The 18,571-nt window shown below is 45.6% G+C and overlaps 1 protein-coding gene, 1 long non-coding RNA gene and 1 pseudogene across 2 annotated transcripts in view; 1 reads left to right on the forward strand and 2 right to left on the reverse strand.

Moving 5' to 3' along the window:
* The window catches only part of LIPG (lipase G, endothelial type), a 27,216-nt gene extending 22,264 nt beyond the window's left edge, over positions 1 to 4,952 (reverse strand). Inside the window, exons 1-2 of the mRNA XM_023510245.1 lie at positions 4,595 to 4,952; positions 1,274 to 1,630 (exon numbers count right to left, since the gene is read on the reverse strand). Coding sequence (XP_023366013.1) covers positions 1,274 to 1,630; positions 4,595 to 4,691 — 454 coding nt within the window. The 5' untranslated portion in view covers positions 4,692 to 4,952. The remainder of the gene's footprint in view (positions 1 to 1,273; positions 1,631 to 4,594) is intronic.
* Positions 4,953 to 5,207: 255 nt separating this feature from the next.
* Positions 5,208 to 8,427, forward strand: LOC111723518. Its single transcript, XR_002772044.1, has 3 exons — positions 5,208 to 5,620; positions 5,828 to 6,148; positions 8,055 to 8,427. It is a non-coding gene; the product is annotated as an uncharacterized LOC111723518 (long non-coding RNA).
* A 4,039-nt stretch (positions 8,428 to 12,466) lies between these two features.
* LOC100941835 lies at positions 12,467 to 13,724 on the reverse strand (annotated as a pseudogene).
* Between the last annotated feature and the right edge of the window lie 4,847 nt (positions 13,725 to 18,571).

Raw genomic sequence — 18,571 nt, forward strand, 5'->3', positions numbered from 1 at the left:
TAGGCAGAGTCACTCCTTACATCTCCTGTTTTTCCCACCAAAACTTTCCAAGCTCATTTCCTCAACTGTCGCCCCACGATCTGATAGGCCACTGTGAGATATGTGTTGGTGGTGATACTGACATGAGGTTTAGTCTGAGTCCCAGTCACAGGCAGGCAAGTGACCTGGTCTACCCTTCAAAGGGTTGCCCTGGAGAATTAGCTTCTCTCTTAGAGATGCAGGAAGACGCTGTCTCCTAGGCAAACGCAGAGTTAACAAATGACCCCTTCCCACAGCCCATCTCTGCCACCCCTTTTGACCCCAGAGAAGGGAAGATCCATCCCTGGAATCCCAAATTAGAACTCAGAACACACTTTCCCACAGCAACAGGAGTTATAAATGGTGACTGGGTCCAGTTGTAAACCTATCCACAAGTACATTATCAAATAAATAGATTTTGCTGTGCCTAGCCTGGGAACCCAAACACCATTTATAATCTCGCTTCTATGGGAAAATGCTGTTCCAAGTTCCAAATAGATTGCAAAAGAATTTTCTGGAATGCAACCCATTTGTAAATCACAGGCAGTTTGTATTTGCATTTTGACAAGGGGGTCTTAAAAGGTTGCAAATGTATGATTCCAATTTGTAGGCTAGGGGACAGGGATGGCTGGGCAGGTCCTTAATTATCTCTTCATCCACACTAGGCAGGTAGGCATGGGCCTGCCCCCTGCCCACAACCCCAAACGTTGAGGACAGATTGACAGACGTGGAAAGCATGTAACAGATATGAATTTCTCATCATTAAGAGGAGGAACGTCCCCTCCCCATTAGCCCAGGCCAAAATCTGCTCCGTTAATAGTGCCATTTCCCTGCAGACTGTCATTATCTGAATGAATAAATCCCTGGTCAAAAGCTTCTGAAGCTGAGCAGTAAAGCCCTTTTTTGTTGAAGTTTGTCATGGGCCTTTCAATGTGAATTGCTCAGCTAGGGCACATAAAGAGCCCCAGTGCCTTTAAACGGGGCTATCTCTATGCAAACAGGAGGGCACCGTGCCAAGGGTGGCCAGCAACCCAGGCCAGCTGGCTCCTCACCGATTCTCAGAGCCAGTCAAGTTGCTTGGTTCAGCTCAACTCTCATGCAGGGATGGCCCCCTCAAAGCAGTGGTTGACCAGTGTAATTAAGTGTAATTAGAGAGGTCCTTAAGCGCCAGTGGAGCTGGGCTACTGCCCTCAGGAGAGCCTCTTTCTGAAAGCCTGTTGTATGCCAGCATTAATGCTACCCTGCTGGAGTCCACATTGCCCCCTCAGCGAATGCCCATTACATTCTTCACAGCTGTCTGAAATACAAGCAGCCCACAAGGAGAGGGGGGAAGAGGGTTTGGAATCTGGAAGCACCAGTATTCTTTTTAATTGACCAAAACAAAGGGAACCGAATATCAAAAAGCTGCAGCGCTCCCTCCCCCAGCTCACCGTCCATCCGTGAATGATGAAAAAAGTTTTGGCTGTCATGTTGAAACTGCAGTCTTCTAACTGCTGGCTGTGGCCGAGGGAGAAGTAGCATCCTTCATGCTCTGGGTCCTTAGTAGTGCGGAGGCTAAACCTCACCGAGGGTTTGGCTGAAGGCCGAAGATCCCTGGATTTGTCGAGCTCATCTAGGGTGAAAGAATAGAGTGTGGGTGCATCTGTCCGACCTGTGCTGGGAGAGAGGGTCTAGTTCTAGTTCAATCTAGAACAAATTAAGCCATCTGAGTTTCAGCATTTAAACTGCCTGAATGTTCCCTTTCTATACCCCAGAAGAAAGGTGAAGATATTATAAAATGGACATCTCATCTATACTTAATGAGTATTAATTAGTCATGAGTATTAATAAGTATTATTAAGTCCAAAGTAGTCTCTCTGCTTTTCTTTCTTCTTCCTTATGGGGCCATCGCCCTGCTCCTTTGAGCCACAGGCACCGCCCCAAGTTCCTACTTTTAGAATATGGGTCCTCAATTCTTTTCCTGAAATGCTTGGGACCAGACAAGTTCCAGAATTCAGAAACTTTCATCCTTTAGAAAAGTATCAAGCAACACACACAATATATAATCGCTCCTGTCATTTCAGGTCAGGTTTTGCTGCCAAATGGGTTCAGATCAGGTAAAGCCAGGTCTTGCTGCCAAAAAACTTACCAAATTTTCTCATTTTAAGAGAGTTGGGTGTTTGGAATGGGAGGAAAGAGGCCTTGACCAGTTATGCAATGGGCTTCCCCAAGTGTTCCCATCTTGATTTCAACACTTACTCCAAAGGCCTTGGGCATCCTCGGTGCACCATGTGGTGGTGGACATGTGCCAGGCATTCATCCAGTTTGTTAAATAAATGACTAAAGCCACGCAGAAGCTTCTAAACTCTTTTCTGCTTCACTGCTCATACACACTGCTCACCTAGAGAGAGCCCCATTCCCAAAGTATGGCCCAAGGTCCTGACGGTCTGTGGCCTTTCAACACTAAGTAGGTGCTGACTGTCGCCATGCTGACAGTCATAAATGGGCCCTCCAGTGCACTTTCAGCACCCTATGAAGCACAGCTGCCACCCTGCAATCAGCAGGGAAGGACACCAAATGACCACCCCAGGAGCTTAAGTTATCCCATACTTAGGAAGCAACAAGAATCATGGGAATCAGGGCAGCACCTGTGGCTCAAAGGAGTAAGGCGCTGGTCCCATATACCGGAGGTGGCAGGGTCAAACCCAGCCCTTGCCAAAGAATCATGGGAATCATGGAGAGAGAGACCATGGTGGTGGAGGGGAGGAGGGAGAGAGGGGAAAACACAGATGTATAAGGGATAAGGTTCCAGAAAATGCAGCTAAATGCACATGAGTAAGACTCAGGTTAACTATCAGGCAAGTGATGAAGAGCCTCAAGCAGCAAAAATTTGAACTGTGGGCATAACAAGTTTGACAGCTCCCCAACTTCCACGCAGATAGCCACTCACACGGAGACCAGATGGGCGCGTCTAGGAGAAAAGGAGTCTACTGGCTTCCTGGGACCTGTTTGGGGATGAACCCACATGTGGACCAAGAAGGTTCACCTTGGCATCTGGCTTGCTCTGACCCCGCAGTTCTCTAGTTTCAGTCCTACTGCTTCTGACCTAGCTCCCTTCAGCCTCGGGGACTTCAAGATTGGTCTTCACCCTGATGTCCTCATGGCTCCTTCTCTCATCTCCTTCAGCTGCTTGCTCAGTACTAACTTCTCAAGAAGGCTTTCTCTAGAAAAAATTGCGGAGTCTTCTTCCCAGCTAGCCACCTTTTCTTTTTTCTCCATAACACCAAGGCTATTTAAATTGAATGAGTTAACAGTCAGCCTTCCAGCCACCGAAGTGTAAACTCCCTGAGGGCAGGGATTGCCATCCATTTGTTCACTGCTACCACTCCTGCTCCCAGAGAGTGCCTACCACTGAGTAGGCATGCAATTAATACTTTTTGGAGTGAATGAGATGAGTCACAAATACTCAGAGGCACACAACACAGAAGTCATAAGAGAGAAACTAGAGATGCTTCTTACACCCAGGTGATGCTTCTACTTGAGTTGGAAACAAGTAAAGCAAGCTTTCCATTCATTCAGGTTACCCCACACACACACATGTATAGAAGCTGCCATGGACCAACATTAATCGGCCCAATGACGGCAGATTAGTAGAAGATGAAATGATGAGGTCTGGTTCAGAGGTTCCTGAGCTCTGCCGTGCTTGACCAGCTGACTTAGTAGTCGCTCTGGGTGACTTCACTCTCATTGCACCAGACCAACCGCCTCCTTTGGGAGAGATTACCACACAGAATCCAAGAGGAAGAAAGCTGCAAGACAGGAGAAGGAAGGGGAAGGGGGAGAGTTGGGGGTGGAAGAGAAGGAAGAGGATGGTAACCTGAAGGAATAAGCCTGGCAACTTCTTGGCACACACACACACTCCCTTCACGTACTAATCAAACCAAAGCCGGCTGCCCTGCCACCTTCACTTTCTAAACACCTGCACAGAGATTAAAAGGAGGGGCACCAGCAAGCACTGTGGCGCTCGCCTGTAATCTCAGCTCTCTGGGAAGCCAAGGGGTGGATTGCTTGAGCTCACAAGTTTGAGACCAGCAAGAGTGAGACCCCGTCTCTACTAAAAATAGAAAAACTAGCCAGGCATTATGACAGGCATCTGTAGGACCAGCTACTTGCAAGGCTGAGGCAAGGGGACCGCTTGAGCCCAAGAGAGGCGCGGAGAGACAGCTATTTCTCCACCCTTCTGCCTCTCAAACTTCCAGGTTCAAAGACAAGGACAAGGCTTCAAGAACTGCTGGCAATCACCCCTGCTGGCTGGACAGCACCTATTAAGGGGCCCATATAATGGAAGAAGTGGCGGCACGACAAAGGGCACGGAGCCAGCACACCCTGCGAGCCTACAGCCTCTGGCATGACTGTCCAGGGGATGTCGAAGGAACAAGTGGACTCCAAGAAAGATTGGGAGGAGAAAATGGACAGCGCAGTGGGGAAGGAGGGAGGATTTCGTAGAAATGGGGGGAGACTGAAGAAGACTCGGCAAGGTGGAGGGAGACCCAGCACAGACAATAAGTGAGATGTAATAAAAATAAAAGCACGTTACCTTCCAGCCGTCCCTCTGCACCAAGGGGTGCGGGGTTTCCCGCGGCAAAGCAACAAAAGACGCTCCAGAAACAGAGCAGAGGAACGGAGTTTCTCATCCTTGCCCGCCACACCCCCTCCCCTGAAACAGGAATTTTTTTTAAGCCACCTCTCGGTGTTTCTAGCGATCCGAGCCGGCAGAACCAGAAGCGGGCAGCCCTCTCTCAGCAGGAGGGTGGTGGGCTAGGCAGCGGGAGGTGGAGAAGGTGGAAAATGGAAACTTGGCAGCTCTGAGCTGCGGGCGATGGGAGGGGGCGAGTGTGACCGGGCTCGCCCCAGACCAGATCTGCCCTCACCCTGCGCCTCCTGGGAGCCGGGGCTCGCAGCTGTCACACCGCGAGCTCCCCGAGACGTAGTTTTTTAAAGTATCGGAGTCATCTGACCCATCGCCAGATGGTGATTTACATAATTTATTCCCGGCTCTGGACTCTGATTGGTCACACCTTCGCTGTTGCCTGAACCGAGACTCCCAAAGTTTGAATGAAAGCTCCGCGCGCTCGCCGAGCGGACCCGCACGCTCTGCCTGGTTTTCTGCCCCCGCCCGCTGCGCTGGCGGCCGCGACTCCAGCCACCTCCGCTTCCTCCCAGATCCTCAAGGGGGGGGGGGGGCATTTCCCCAAACCCTGAGTCCGCCGGGGACGCGATTCCCGGGGAGGGGCGGTCGTCCTCCGAGAGTTCAAAGCTACCCTCGACTCTTCGCGCCCTGGGCCGAGGCGTGGTGGGAAAGCCACCTGGTCCTACTCTTGGCTGTTCTCTCCCTCCCCGCTTGGCCAGCTAGGACAGCAACAGGTGCGGTCAGACCGATTGGACAAACCTGGCGGAGGCTGGGCGCCAGGCTGGCGCTTCGCAAAGACCCTGCTCGTCGTCCTCGCTCCGCAACTAACTGCAAAACTCCGGGCGAGCCACCCAGCTTATCCAGGGCCGTTCCCCCGTCCGCGGTCCATGGGTGATGTCTAACAGTTCCTGCCTTTGAGGCGCCCGGCAAGTGGTAGGGGTCTCCGACACGGGAATGAAGGACTAGAGGATTAAGGGCGGCCTTCCCGGAGGTGCGGGGGGGGGGGGTCCTAAGACGCGTGGCCAGCGCCCAGCCCTGGCCGACGCGCAGTAACTATGGGTGAGTGGAATTAAGCGTCTTCTCTCTCTTTTCTCCATCATTTCCCCACTTCCTCTCCCTCCCTTTTTGATCTGGGTATAGAGGCCGAAAAAGGCAAGCGCACGAGGGTGGAGCGTGTCTCACCCTGGAGAGCTGGGGCTGACTTAGGGACACCAGAGGGATGGCTGTCCCAACAGCCCGTGGGGACGCTGCGCCGGCGGGAGAAGTGGGACGCGCCGCGGTCCAGCCTCGCTTCTACCGGAGAGAGCTGGCTCTGCAGAGCGCCACCCTTGACCGCGAATAACCCCGCGGTCGCCGAGAACATGTCCTGCCCCTGACTTTGGAGGAAAACCCCAGCAGCATCCCAGCGCCCCTTCCTCCCCAATGTCGGGGCTCCAGCTTGAGGAAACCGATTTGGAGCGAGTAGGTCTTGTTCCAACCTGTCCTCCTTACTTTTGTTACTCCTGCTGTCAGCGAAGCACGTTCTGTCCCTCCTGTGTGCTATCAGTCTTTAGCAAAAGGCAGGTTGGCTTTATTTTTGAATGTAAAACTCAATGCTATGAGAAGGTAAAAGTCACACCCAGAGATGTCGCTCCTGTCCCCCTCTAGCCCTCTCTCTTCACTGGCAAACTATACAGACGTAAGACAGGGATTATCCTCATTTTATAGATGGGGAAACTGAGCCATGGGGACAGGCTGTACATTTGAAGAAAGTCTCACAAGTCTCTCTCCTCTGTTCAAAGTTTGATTTAGCTAACTGACCTCTAAATGTGAGCCCTTGGCAATCTTGTCTCCATCTCTTTAGTAGCTGAGCAGGGAGTAAGCGGCGATCAAAACCCCACTTCCCCGGCTAAGCTGGGTGGCTCCTAGCACTGTGGAAGGCCAGGGAGGAGGATCACTTGAGGACAGGAGTTCAAGATTAGCCTGAGTAATGTAAGGAGACCTCCATTTCTACAAAAAATTAAAAAGTTAGCTGGGTATTGTAATGTAGATCTGTGGTCCCAGCTTCTCAGAAGGTTGAGGCTGGAGGATCACTTGAGCCTGGGGGTTTGAGGTTGCAAGGGAGCTATGATGTTGCCGTTCCACTCCAGCCTGGGTGACAGAGCAAGACCCTATATATTAAATACATAAATAATCCATTTGCCTGTTCTGAGGACTTGCTCACAGCAGTGGTTCCTGAAACATTAACTAAACACCAAAAGTATGTCTTGGGAACCGTTTGTCACAGGTGAGATATGTTAAGGAAGCTAAGGTATTTTGCAGGTTACCTTTATAGGGTATCCTTGCAAAATCAGTTATCTTGCTTAGGAAAAAGGAAAAAACAGGTTCAACAAACTCACCATCCATTTTTTTTAACTGCTGAGGCCCTGAAACCAGTTAAGTTTTATTGCTAGGTGGTTAGAGTGCCCTCCTGTGTCTCCATTTTTAAATGTCATGTGAGACCTCTCAAAGGACATAATAAAATCATAATCATTTATTAGAATGTATGACATTAGAGTCCAGCATGGTGGCTCCTGCCTGTAATCCAAACACTCAAATCAATTTTGGAACTCTTTTTCTGGAATGACCATCTAGAGCTGTCATAGTATGAGGTCTGACAATTAAGTTCACAAACTCGTCCTACAAAAAGTTTTGAAAGATGGAGTTGGTGCTGTCATCATTGCATAGCACTATTCCAGGGAGTACCTGGAAGGTGTCCGTAGTAACATTCAGCAGTGAAGTATGTAACAGTTTTTCTAGGATGAGTTTGAGAACTTAATTGTCTGACCTCTTATTCTGTCCAAAGCAGCATCCATGAGCTACTTATGACTTTTTTTTTTTAACAGAGTCTCACTCAGTAGCCCTGGGGTTATGTGCTATGGCATTGTAGCATCATAGCTCACAGCAACCTTCAACTCTTGGGCTCCAGCAATCCTCTTGTCTCAACCTCCCAAGTAGCTGGGACTACAGGCATCTGCCAAAAATGCCTGGCTAGTTTTTTTCTATGTTGTAGAGAATGGGATTTTGCTTTGCTCAGGCTGGTCTCAAACTCCTGAGCTCAGACCATCTGCCTCCTAGAACTCCCAGAGTGCTAGGATTACAGATGTGAGCCACCATGCTTGGCCCTACCTGTGGCTTTTGAGCTCTTGGGATGTAGTCTAAATTAACAGCTATAAGTTCAAAAACACTCACCAGATTTTGAAGACTTAGAACAAAAACAGAAACAATGTAAAATATCATATTAATAGCTTCTGTTGATTACGTGTTGAAACAACAGTATTTCAGTCATACTAAGTTAGGTAAAATATATTATTAAAAGTATTTTCACCTGTTTCTTTTTCTTTTTTAGAATGTGGTTGCTGGAGAAATTGTAAAATTACACAAGTGGCTCACGTTATATTTCTATTGGACATTCTAAAGCCTCAAGATCTGACCTTTAACCTAGTTAACACTGTTTTCAAACTTTGGATATTGGTTTCTATTCCTTCCTCAAAGAAACTTTCCCTGACCCTTTGCCTAGATTTCCTATAATCACGTTCCTTTCTTTTGAAGTAATTACCTTGATTTGTAATCAATTTTACTTTTTGGCTATTTGATTAACGTCCGTATCTCTGTTATGGTAAAAGCTCCATAAAAGCAGTAATTGGGATGTTTTTTTCCCCTATTGCTATTCTCTCTGTACCCAGAATAAAGCCTGGTGCATAGAAAGAGCTCGTTAAATATTTGCGAAACAATTAAATAAATGAAGTGTGCTGTGACTCTCCAAGAAAGGGACATAGCGTTCAGCTTTTGCTAAACTGATTTGACCACAGACCCCTCACCCCACAATGCAGAATCCCCAAGCAAAGGATTAGAATTCTCCAGGAACACAGTTTGGGAAGGATCAGGTGAGGAAGGACAGGGAAAGTTAATCTGAGGCTGAATTTAAATCTCTATTTGCAGTATGACTTCAGCAATCTATAGGACAAAGGTAGCTCTGGGTGGCTTTATTTCTGTTTCTTTATTTTTGAAGTTACCCCTCTTTCACAAATCATGAACTCCTATTCCTTAAAAACTTCTGTTCAGAAAACATCTAAAGGAAGCTGAGTAATTCTCCTTGGTAAAGATATGTTCATGCAATTCCACTGATGCTATTTGTGGATGGTTGCATGTTTTTCTCCTGCATAGACAAGATGGCCATAAAGTTCATGTGCAAATGAATGGCACATTTTAAATGGCACATGAACTTTATGGCTCCCTGTATGTAGGCGAGAAGAAGGTAAAAAATTAGGTTTGGGGGAGTTTAAAGGATGAGAAATCAACCAGGCCTAATACATTTCTTTTAGGAGAGGCAGTGTAAGAATTGGCCAAGTTATAGATTAACCCAGAGGCTGAGACTCAGAGAATGGTTATCAGGCTCCATGTACCTCATGCTCCTCCTCTCTCTGCAAAACAAACAAACAAACAGTAGTTCAGCTCGGTGTTATTTTAATTTACTAAGTTAACCATCTTCTCCAACAAGTCCTATACACAGAAGCTATTGATAAATGACCTCTGATGAGATCAGCCAGGGACTTTAAGGTCCTGAGCAGGCCTAGAGATGAGCACCACCCAGGGAGAGGATGGTGGCCAACTCTGGAAGCACAGGTGGGCAGCCCATGTGGCTCAGCTGCCTAGACTCTGTCCTCCCCACCACGTCCACAGGATGGAACAGGGCAAAGCAAAAGCAAGTGGGATGACTGCCAGATGACAGACCAGAGCACTAGATCACAAAATGAAGTTCATTATTAAATGCTCTGGACATTTCCAAAGCTCTGTGAAGAGAAAAAGATTAAACCTGATCCAAAATAGTCTATTTTCTAGCAAAATACATTACAAACAACTGACCCCAGAAAGTAGAGAATAGCTAAATAGACCCTTAACCACAAGAAAAGATTGATAAAATGACCAACTAGGCTATCCACCTTCCCATCCCAGTGTCAAGTTGATATGGTTCCTCTGGCAAATGTCTTTAAACCACTACATTACTGGTTAATCCAGTCTCTCACCTATCTTGGCACCTATGCCAATATAGGAGAACAAACTAGAAACACACACACAAGCTTGCTAAACTGATTTGTTTAAGCTTTGCTAAACTGAGTTCCTGACCACTAATACCAACAGGTCTTTTAATTCTGTCTAGCAATAAAATTAGACTTTGTCTCCTTCTACTCCTTCTTCTAGGCAACTCTTGACATTTCTTCTTTCCCCTCAGACTTCCATAATCTCTCTGATCCTCACCCTCAGCTGCTGACCTAACTTCCCATATTGCATTGGGAAAATAAAAACAATGTGAAGAGAACATCCACAAGCTCCCGTCCCACCCACCCCCTGACTTGTGTCTACACTGTGTCCTCAGCCTCCCTGCCTGCATCTTTCTCAACTCACCCCACCATATGCTATCCCCGCTCATTTACACAGGACACCACTCCAACTATTTTTCCCTCTCCATTGGATCATTTCCGTCAACTTTAAAAAAGTTATTAATTTCTCCATCTTAAAAACAAAATTTTAGTCTCAGCACCTGTAGTACGGTGGTTATGGCGCCAGCCACGTGCACCAAGGCTGGCGGATTCAAGCCCACTCAGCTAAACAATGACAACTGCAACAAGAAACTAGCTGTGCATTGTGGCAGGCGCCTGTAGTCCCAGCTACTTGGGAGCTTGAGGCAAGAGAATTGCCTAAGCCCAAGAATTTGAAGTTGCTGTGAGCTGTAATGTCACAGCATTCTACTGAGGGTGACACACTGAGACTGTCTCAAAAAAAAAAAAAATTTTTTTTATTGGCCAGTCACGGTGGCTCATGCCTGTAATCCTACAATACTGGGAGGCCAAGGCGGAAGGATCCCTTGAGCTCAGGAGTTTGAGACCAGCTGAGTAAAAGTCAGACCTATCTCTACTAAAAATAGAAAAATTAGTAGGACATCATAGCAGGCACCTATAGTCTCAGCTACTCTGGAGCGTGAGGCAGAAGGATCATTTGAACCTAGGAGTTTGAGGTTGCTGTGAGCTATAACACCACAGTACTATAGCTTGGGCAACAGAGTAACACTCTGTCTCAAAAAGAAAAAATACATATATCTACTTCATTTTCCTTTCCAGACTCATCCTGTTTCTCAACTGTCCTTTTACATCAAAATTCATTTCCAGGGCAGTGTCTGTGGCTCAAGGAGTAGGGTGCTGGCCCCATATACCAGAGGTGGCAGGTTCAAACCCAGCCCTAGCCAAAAACTGCAAAAAAAAAAAAAATTCATTTCCAGGGTTGTCTAAGCTCCCTGATTCCAATTCTTCTCCTCCTATTCCCTCCCATCATGCTCCAGTCAGGTTTGGTGCCCATCCCAATCACTGTCAATGTCATCAGTGGCCTCTACCGGGCTATGTGGACCCTGAGCCCTCACCTCCCCCCATTGTGGAACCACTTCTTCCTCCTTGGACCCCCCCTTATGATTTTCCACCTCTCTCAGTCCCCTTGACCCTCATTTCAGGGTCCCCTGCTGACTGACTCCTCCTTGCTGGAGAGCCCCGGGGTTCAGTCTGCAGAACTCTTCTTTTGTTTCTCTAAAATAACTCCTTTGACAACCTCATCTACTCTCATGTCTTCAAAGCCATCTATATGTCATCTTGGATATGTATCTCATGCCTGACCCTCCTCCCTAAACTTGTCTATCCCTTAGAAAGCATCGCAAACATATTAAGTGGGGCACAGTGGCTCAACACCTGTAATCCCAGCACTCTGGGAGGATGAGGCAGGTGGATTGCTTAAGATAGGAGTTGGATACCAGCCTGAGAAAAGTGAGACTCCATCTCTACTAAAAACAGAAAAACTAGCTGGGTATTGTGGCAGGAACCTATAGTCCCAGCTACTTGGGAGGATGAGGCAGGAGGATCACTTGAGCCAAGAAGTCTGAAGTTACTGTGAGCTAGTCTAAGGCCACTGCAGTCTAACCTGGGTGACAAAGTGAGACTGTGTCAGAGAGAGAAAGAGAGAGAGAGAGAGAGAGAGAAGGAAGGAAAGGAGGGAGAGAAGAAAAAAAGAAAGAATTTCAAACATACTAAGTCCAAAACTGAGGCCCTAATCATCCCCCCAAATCTACTCCTGCCTCAGCCTTCCCAGTATCAATAACTAGCAGACAAATCCTTTAATCACACTGGCCAGAAACGAATCAGATTTGACTTCTCCCATTTTTTCTCACCCCATATCCAATATCCAGCAAATCCTAGTGGCTCCATCTTCAAAATTCTTTCAAAAGGGTGCAGCACCTGTGGCTCAGTGAGTAGGGCGCTGGCCCCATATACCCGAGGGTGGCGGGTTCAAACCCGGCCCTGGCCAAACTGCAAAAAAAAAATAGTCAGATATTGTGACAGGCTCCTGTAGTCCCAGCTACTCGGGAGGCTGAGGCAAGAAAATCGCCTAAGCCCAAGAGCTGGAGGTTGCTGTGAGCTGTGACACCACAGCACTCTACCAAGAGTGACAAAGTGAGACTCCATCTCTAAAAAAAAAAAAAAGAACTTCCCTCCAGAACAAAACAATGATGTTCATTCCTCCAAACAGCTAAATTAAAAGTCTATCAAAACAACAGCAAAAAAGCCACACACAGAAATAAAAACAAAAATCACAATCTAGGGGGTCAGCGCACTTAGCAGTCTTTGCTGTGCTAACTGTCCTTCAGCTGACTTTCAAAAAAAAAATCCTAGCTCATCAAAATATACATTTTCCATGTGCTTTTCTAAATTAAAATAATAGTTACAAAAAAGAAAACTTTAAGGGATTCACAACCAACTGCCTGACTTGTTTGGATGCCATGGACAGCATATGGAGGTCAGGAAGGCTCTCTGCAGCACGCATGATTAGAAATATTTGTCTTCTAGGTTTAGCTCTCTTCCAAACAGTGTAAAATACCCACAATTCCAAGTACCAAGGGACACAAACGATTTCCTTTGAGAATTCCACAGGACAATATAGGCTCCCAAGCTGTTCTTCACAGAGTGACAGGGCTTCAGTCAGATTGACACAGTTCCCCTGCATAAAATATTTCCCATCCTGTTTCAATACTTTCATGGAGAAGTCAAGCATTAGTCTGAGAAACTCCCACGTGGAATCTTCTTGCAGAGACGTAGAGATTGGAGCAGCCCTCAAATCAATAATCATGGAGTCAAATTCTCTCCCTTTGCTGGCCTACCTCTTCAGTACTGGAATACAGTCTTATAGAACCTGGTAGCAATCTCCTTTAAGATTGTGAGATGCCACCACACGTTTTTCACATTTATTTCTTACATCCATCAATCACCATTGGGTCCATCTCCAGCATGGTGACCGTCTTTGGTTTCAGTTTGACTATTTCACATAAAATGCCCCCATCTCCACCTCCCAGAGTCAGTGCCTCTTTTCCAGTGTAATCTTTGCCACTGCCCATGATGGCCTGGGTCTATCGCTCTCTGCCAAATTAACATCCCCACTAAGGATGAGAATATTTCCAAATTGCTTCGAGTGTAGAATTTTAATGTTCTGATAAGGCAAATCTTCATCCTACAGCACCTCGTGTATGTCGTCTTCAACTGGGTGCCATCCCCAGTGGGCCAGTATCTGTCGATGGTCGCTCCTCCAACTATGGGTGTAATCGCTTTACCTGCCCAGTGCTGACCTCACTCAATTCTTTCATTCTTTCTTCGACTTTATTTAAAAGACTATCTATTTCTTCTTTGCTCTGAAGGTCCAGCAACACCAGTCCATGTGGGTAAATTCTCAAACTGGCAAGGCTGCCGTTTTTGTTTGTGTACGTCACTAAGTAGCCACGACCCTGCCAGGTATGCACCGACTCTGCCATGCTCTGCTCCTGGAGAGTGGACTGGAGGCCTTTCAGAATGGTCTCGCCATCAGCTTGGGCTCCCAGCTGAAGTCCAGCGTGCTGTGCCTGAGCTGCCCCTATAGGGAGGCGACACTCTGTGCCGAGCCTGGGGGAGGCGACCAGCCGCCAGAGACTGGGGGAGCCTCCCTGGGACATCAGGCTGCTGGGGGGTGGGCGGAGTGCTGTGGGGAGACTTTACATCTTTTCTATTTACCTGGATGGAGTTGAAAGACGTTCTTCTTAGTAAAGTATCACGAGAATGGAAAAGCAAGTATCCAATGTACTCGATACTAATATGAAACCAACATATACACTATCTGCCCACAGGAAAGAAAAACACAAATATATTCTAGTGAGGAGGAGGGGAGAGAAGACAAAGGGGAAAGGGGAGTGGGGGAGGGAAAGGGGAAAGAGGAGTGGAGCAAAGGGAAAGGGGGGAGGAGAGTGGGGCAAAGGGGAAGGGGAAAGGGAGGGAGGGCGATTGGCAAGTTCTCCCCTAAGCGCACAAGGTTTAAGGAACACAGCACAGCCTCTGGGTGAAGGGCTCAAGTACAACTTGAACTTTACCTTAGAAATGAAAACAAAGTAACCTCAACATTTGTGCCTTCAGATCAATCTGAAAATAAATAAATAAATGAATGAATAAAATTGGAAACCTCCTCCCACGTATCTCGGTCTCCCTCTCCTGCTCTGTTTTTCTCTCTAACACTTACCACACTGACATATTTATTCGTTTGCAGACCGCCTTCCTCCAAGGGAAGATGAAAGGGATTTTTGTCTATTCTGATCATTGCTGTATTCCCACGGCCAGGACCAAAGACACACGAGTTGAAAAAAAAATGCATGATAAATTCTGAAACTATTTAAACTTTTTCAGAGCCAGACAAAGAACAAAAGTGTCAAAACAGTTTTTACAAAGACAAAATAACACCGGTAGCAAATCTGACAAAGAGTGAAAGGCAGAAACAAAAGAAGAAAGCTATCAAATAATCTCCAGTATTTCATATAAAAATTAGCCAATAAAAGATAACATCAGCACAGATTTTATATCACGCCCAACTGAGGTATGTTTAACCCAGAAAGGCCAGCAAGCAAGGCTCAATACAAGGAAATCTATAAATACAGTTTGTCACATTTATAGGTCAAATGTGGACAAAAAAAAAGTTCAAGTGAGTGTCTGAAAAAAATAAGAAATAAAATCATCCAAGCCAAGCAAGGTGGCTCCTTCCTTTATTCCCACCTACTTGGGAGCTAAACTGGAGGATCAGCTGAACACAGGAGTTGGAGGCTGCCGTGAGCTATGATGGCCCCACTGCGCTTCAGCCTGGGAGACAGAGAGAGACAGAGAGACAGAGAGGGAGAGACCCCCGTCTCTAAAATGAGAATCCAATAACAAGGATGATTACAGACTTAACATCCAAAAGTCTCTGCTTTTTCAACCTCATGGGGAAAGACTCTCTAAGCAGGATATAAACACGAAAGATAAAAGGAAAACCTAATAAACTTGACTACACAGAATTTTTTTCCAACTCTGCAGTGAGAAAAAGTGTAAACAAAGATAATTTAAAACAAAGTTATAGAATATTTGCAGCATATAAGAAGTTTTTTGTAATTCTCAAAGATGTTTAATAAATTTTTTAAAAAGACTTAAATTCCCATGAGTCATCTTCATGCAAATTAGTAAAAGACACCCTTCCTTATGACACTTTATCTCCACTTTTGGGGGAAGACTCTCATACTATGCAAATTTTATTAGAATGAGACCTTTCACTTCCATCTGCCAGAAGAATGGTATAATAAATATTGAAATCTGGACAGTATATAACCTGCACAACCATTAATAACATTTATATTCTAGGGCGGCACCCATGGCTCAGTGGGTAGGGCGCTGGCCACATACACTGAGGCTGGAGGGTTCAAACCTCGCCTGGGCCAGCTAAAACAACAATGACAACTGCAACAAGGAAAAATAGCTGGGCATTATGGTGGATGCCTGTAGTCATAGATACTTGGGAGGCTGAAGCAAGAGAATCTCTTAAACCCAAGAGTTTGAGGTTGCTGTGAACTGTGATGCCATGGCACTCTATCCAGGGCGATAGCTTGAGACTCTGTCTTAAAAATCCAACAACAACAACATCTATATTGGCTCGGCGCCTATAGCTCAACCGGCTAAGGCGTCAGCCACGTACACCTAAGGTGGCGGGTTCGAATCCCCAGCCCGGACCCGCCAAACAACAATGATGACTGCAACCAAAAAATAGCTGGGCGTTGTGGCGGCGCCTGTGGTCCCAGCTACTTGGGAGGCGGAGGCAGGAGACTCGCTTGAGCCCAGGAGTTGGAGGTTGCTGTGAGCTGTAATGTCACGGTACTCTACCCAGGGGGACAGCTTGAGGCTCTGTCTCAAAAAAAAAAAAAAATCTATATTCTAGACTTAGATAATAGTAAGCAAATTTTCCAGCCTAAGCAAGAGCAGGACCCTATCTCTACTAAAAATAGGGGGAAAAAAAGAAAGAAACACAAAAAACTAGCTGGGCAATGTGACAAATTCCTATAGTCCCAGCCAAAGAAGCAAGAAGATTGCTCAAGCCCAAGAGTTTAAGTTACTGTGAGTTATGATGCCACACTGCTCTACCCAGGGTAACAGAATGAGACTCTGTTTCAAAAAAAAGAAAAACAACAACAAGATTTTTCACCAGGATTAAAACATTGTGTTGGATGCAGGTAAATTTATTTTCTTTTTGCAGGTCAATAAACATCCTTTCTCACTTCCCAAATTTCAGTAACACCCCCAATCATTGAAACAATCAAAAACACTCCCAACTCTTTCCAAAGTGTCCCTGGAAGATGACACTCCCTTTCTGAGAACCAGAGGTCTGGAAGTTAGTTGGAAGAAGTGGAAGAAGACTTTAACTCTTCATTTTATGCTTTTCTATACAGCTTGAATTTTTCACCAGGTGCATACATAAAAGATGAATAATTAAAATACAAATAACCTAGATGAAGGAGTGATTCCAATAAAAGACACATAACATTCATGCCAGTACATTACAGAAACAGAGATCTCCTAGCACAGTTTCAGCAATGAAAAGCCTGGTTCAGAGAGGCAAGAGTTTCTCATCCTTTGGCATCTTACATGTCTAAACAGGTGCGAGGCTGGAAGTGCAATAGCATTCAGACTTGCTCAGCTGGGAGAGCACCTGAATGTCAGGAGACGTGCTGAAGAGCAATAAATGTGACGATAGTTCATTTTATCACATGAACTGTAATCTTACAGAAAATCATTTATTTAGCTAACTTATCTTACTTGAAAATGTCAGTTTAATTAGATTTATACACCAAAAAAGATAACGTGGAAATGCAATTAAAAGACAGGTAAAAAGCCAGCCGCCGGTTTTGCGTTGCTCCATTACTATTCCTCTGTTACTGGTCTACCTGGTCTTTTATCTTTTGAAAGCCCACAAGTAGTAGAAAGCACAAAAATTTTAACTAAACTAAAGCTTCTCTGTAAGCCTGAAATAAGTTCAAAATAAAAGGAGTTTTAAAATGCTGGCAATTCAAATAAGCTCTGTAGTGTAGTTAATAGTTTTGTACCAGTGTTGACCTTCTCGTTTTATTCATTGTACGTTGTATTGTATCTCCTCACCTTCAGTAGAGGGTGTGGCATCATAGCAACCTCAAACTGAGGCTCAAGCGATCCTCTTGCCTCAGTTTTTCATTCTTATTATAATTTATTTATTTTGAGACAGAGCCTCACTACATCGCCCTTGGTAGAGTACCCTGGCGTCACACAGCTCATAGCAACCTCTACCTGGGCTTAGGCAATCTTCAGCCTACCGGCTATTTCTTTTGTTGCAGTTTGGCTGGGGCCGGGTTTGAACCCTCCACCCTCAGGATATGGGGCCGGCACCCTACCCACTGAGCCACAGGCGCCACCTATCCTATTCACTCTTAAAAACCTAAGTCAGAAATGACCTCCTCCATGATGCCCTCCTGCCAAGAAAAGACCGACCAGAATTCCAGAGATTCTATTCCCAGATGAGGTAAATTTGTATTAAAAATCAAGAGGAGCTGATTGGCTCAAAGGTAGACTGCAATGGGCACTGTGGTATCTGACCCAAATGCTCCGTTTGGGTCCAAAGCACTCATTTTCCCAGCCAATGGGGGTATCGGCTGCTAAGGATTCAGAACTGAGTCTCTTCCTGGGTGTTAGTCTTGGTTTAAGGGAATAAACCACCTGCACACAAATCTCTGCTTCAACGTCCATTTCCTGGGGAATCTACCTTGAGAAAACACCTTACAATTAGTAAATCCACTTCAAGAAACTTTTCCTTCATTTTGCTATGTAAAGTTACATATGTACAATAAATCATTGCAACATGTTTGCTAAAGCAGAAATTGTAACCAATATCCGTCAACAGGGAGCTGCAAATCATGGCCCACCATGCATTGGATGCTATGCAGCTGTCTGAGAAATCACCTTACATCACAACATGATACAATCTTTAATGTATAAATTTAAGTGGAAAAGCAAGGTATGAAGGATTTGGGGCCTGAGGATAAGCATTTTAAAAATGGTGTCATTTCATTTTTTAAAATAAAGAGAACATATACACAGACATCCCTTGGAATATGTGGTGCCAGGAAATCTGCCCAGACTGAAATCTGGCAGTCAGCTTGGTAGAACTGCTTACACAAAAAAGTTGGCCATTTGTATACATGGGTTTTTCATGCCACAAATACTATATTTTTTATCTGTGTTTGAATGGACTTGGGCAGTTCAAGCCCATGTCACTCAGAGGTTAACTGTACACATGTCAATATATTCGTAGAATATTTTCAGGCAGATTTAGAAGAAACTAGAAACATTGGTTATTTCTGAAGAGGGCATTTGGGTGGCTGAGGAAAGGGGAGGAAAGAGAATGGCTTTTTATTAACTTCATAGCTTTTCTGAAGCTTTTAAATTTTGAACCTCATGAGGCATTATCTATTCAAAACTAAGTAAA

The sequence above is a fragment of the Otolemur garnettii genome, unplaced genomic scaffold (genome assembly GCF_000181295.1).
Source record: "Otolemur garnettii isolate 467f Iridium unplaced genomic scaffold, OtoGar3 scaffold00012, whole genome shotgun sequence".
NCBI lineage: Eukaryota > Metazoa > Chordata > Mammalia > Primates > Galagidae > Otolemur > Otolemur garnettii.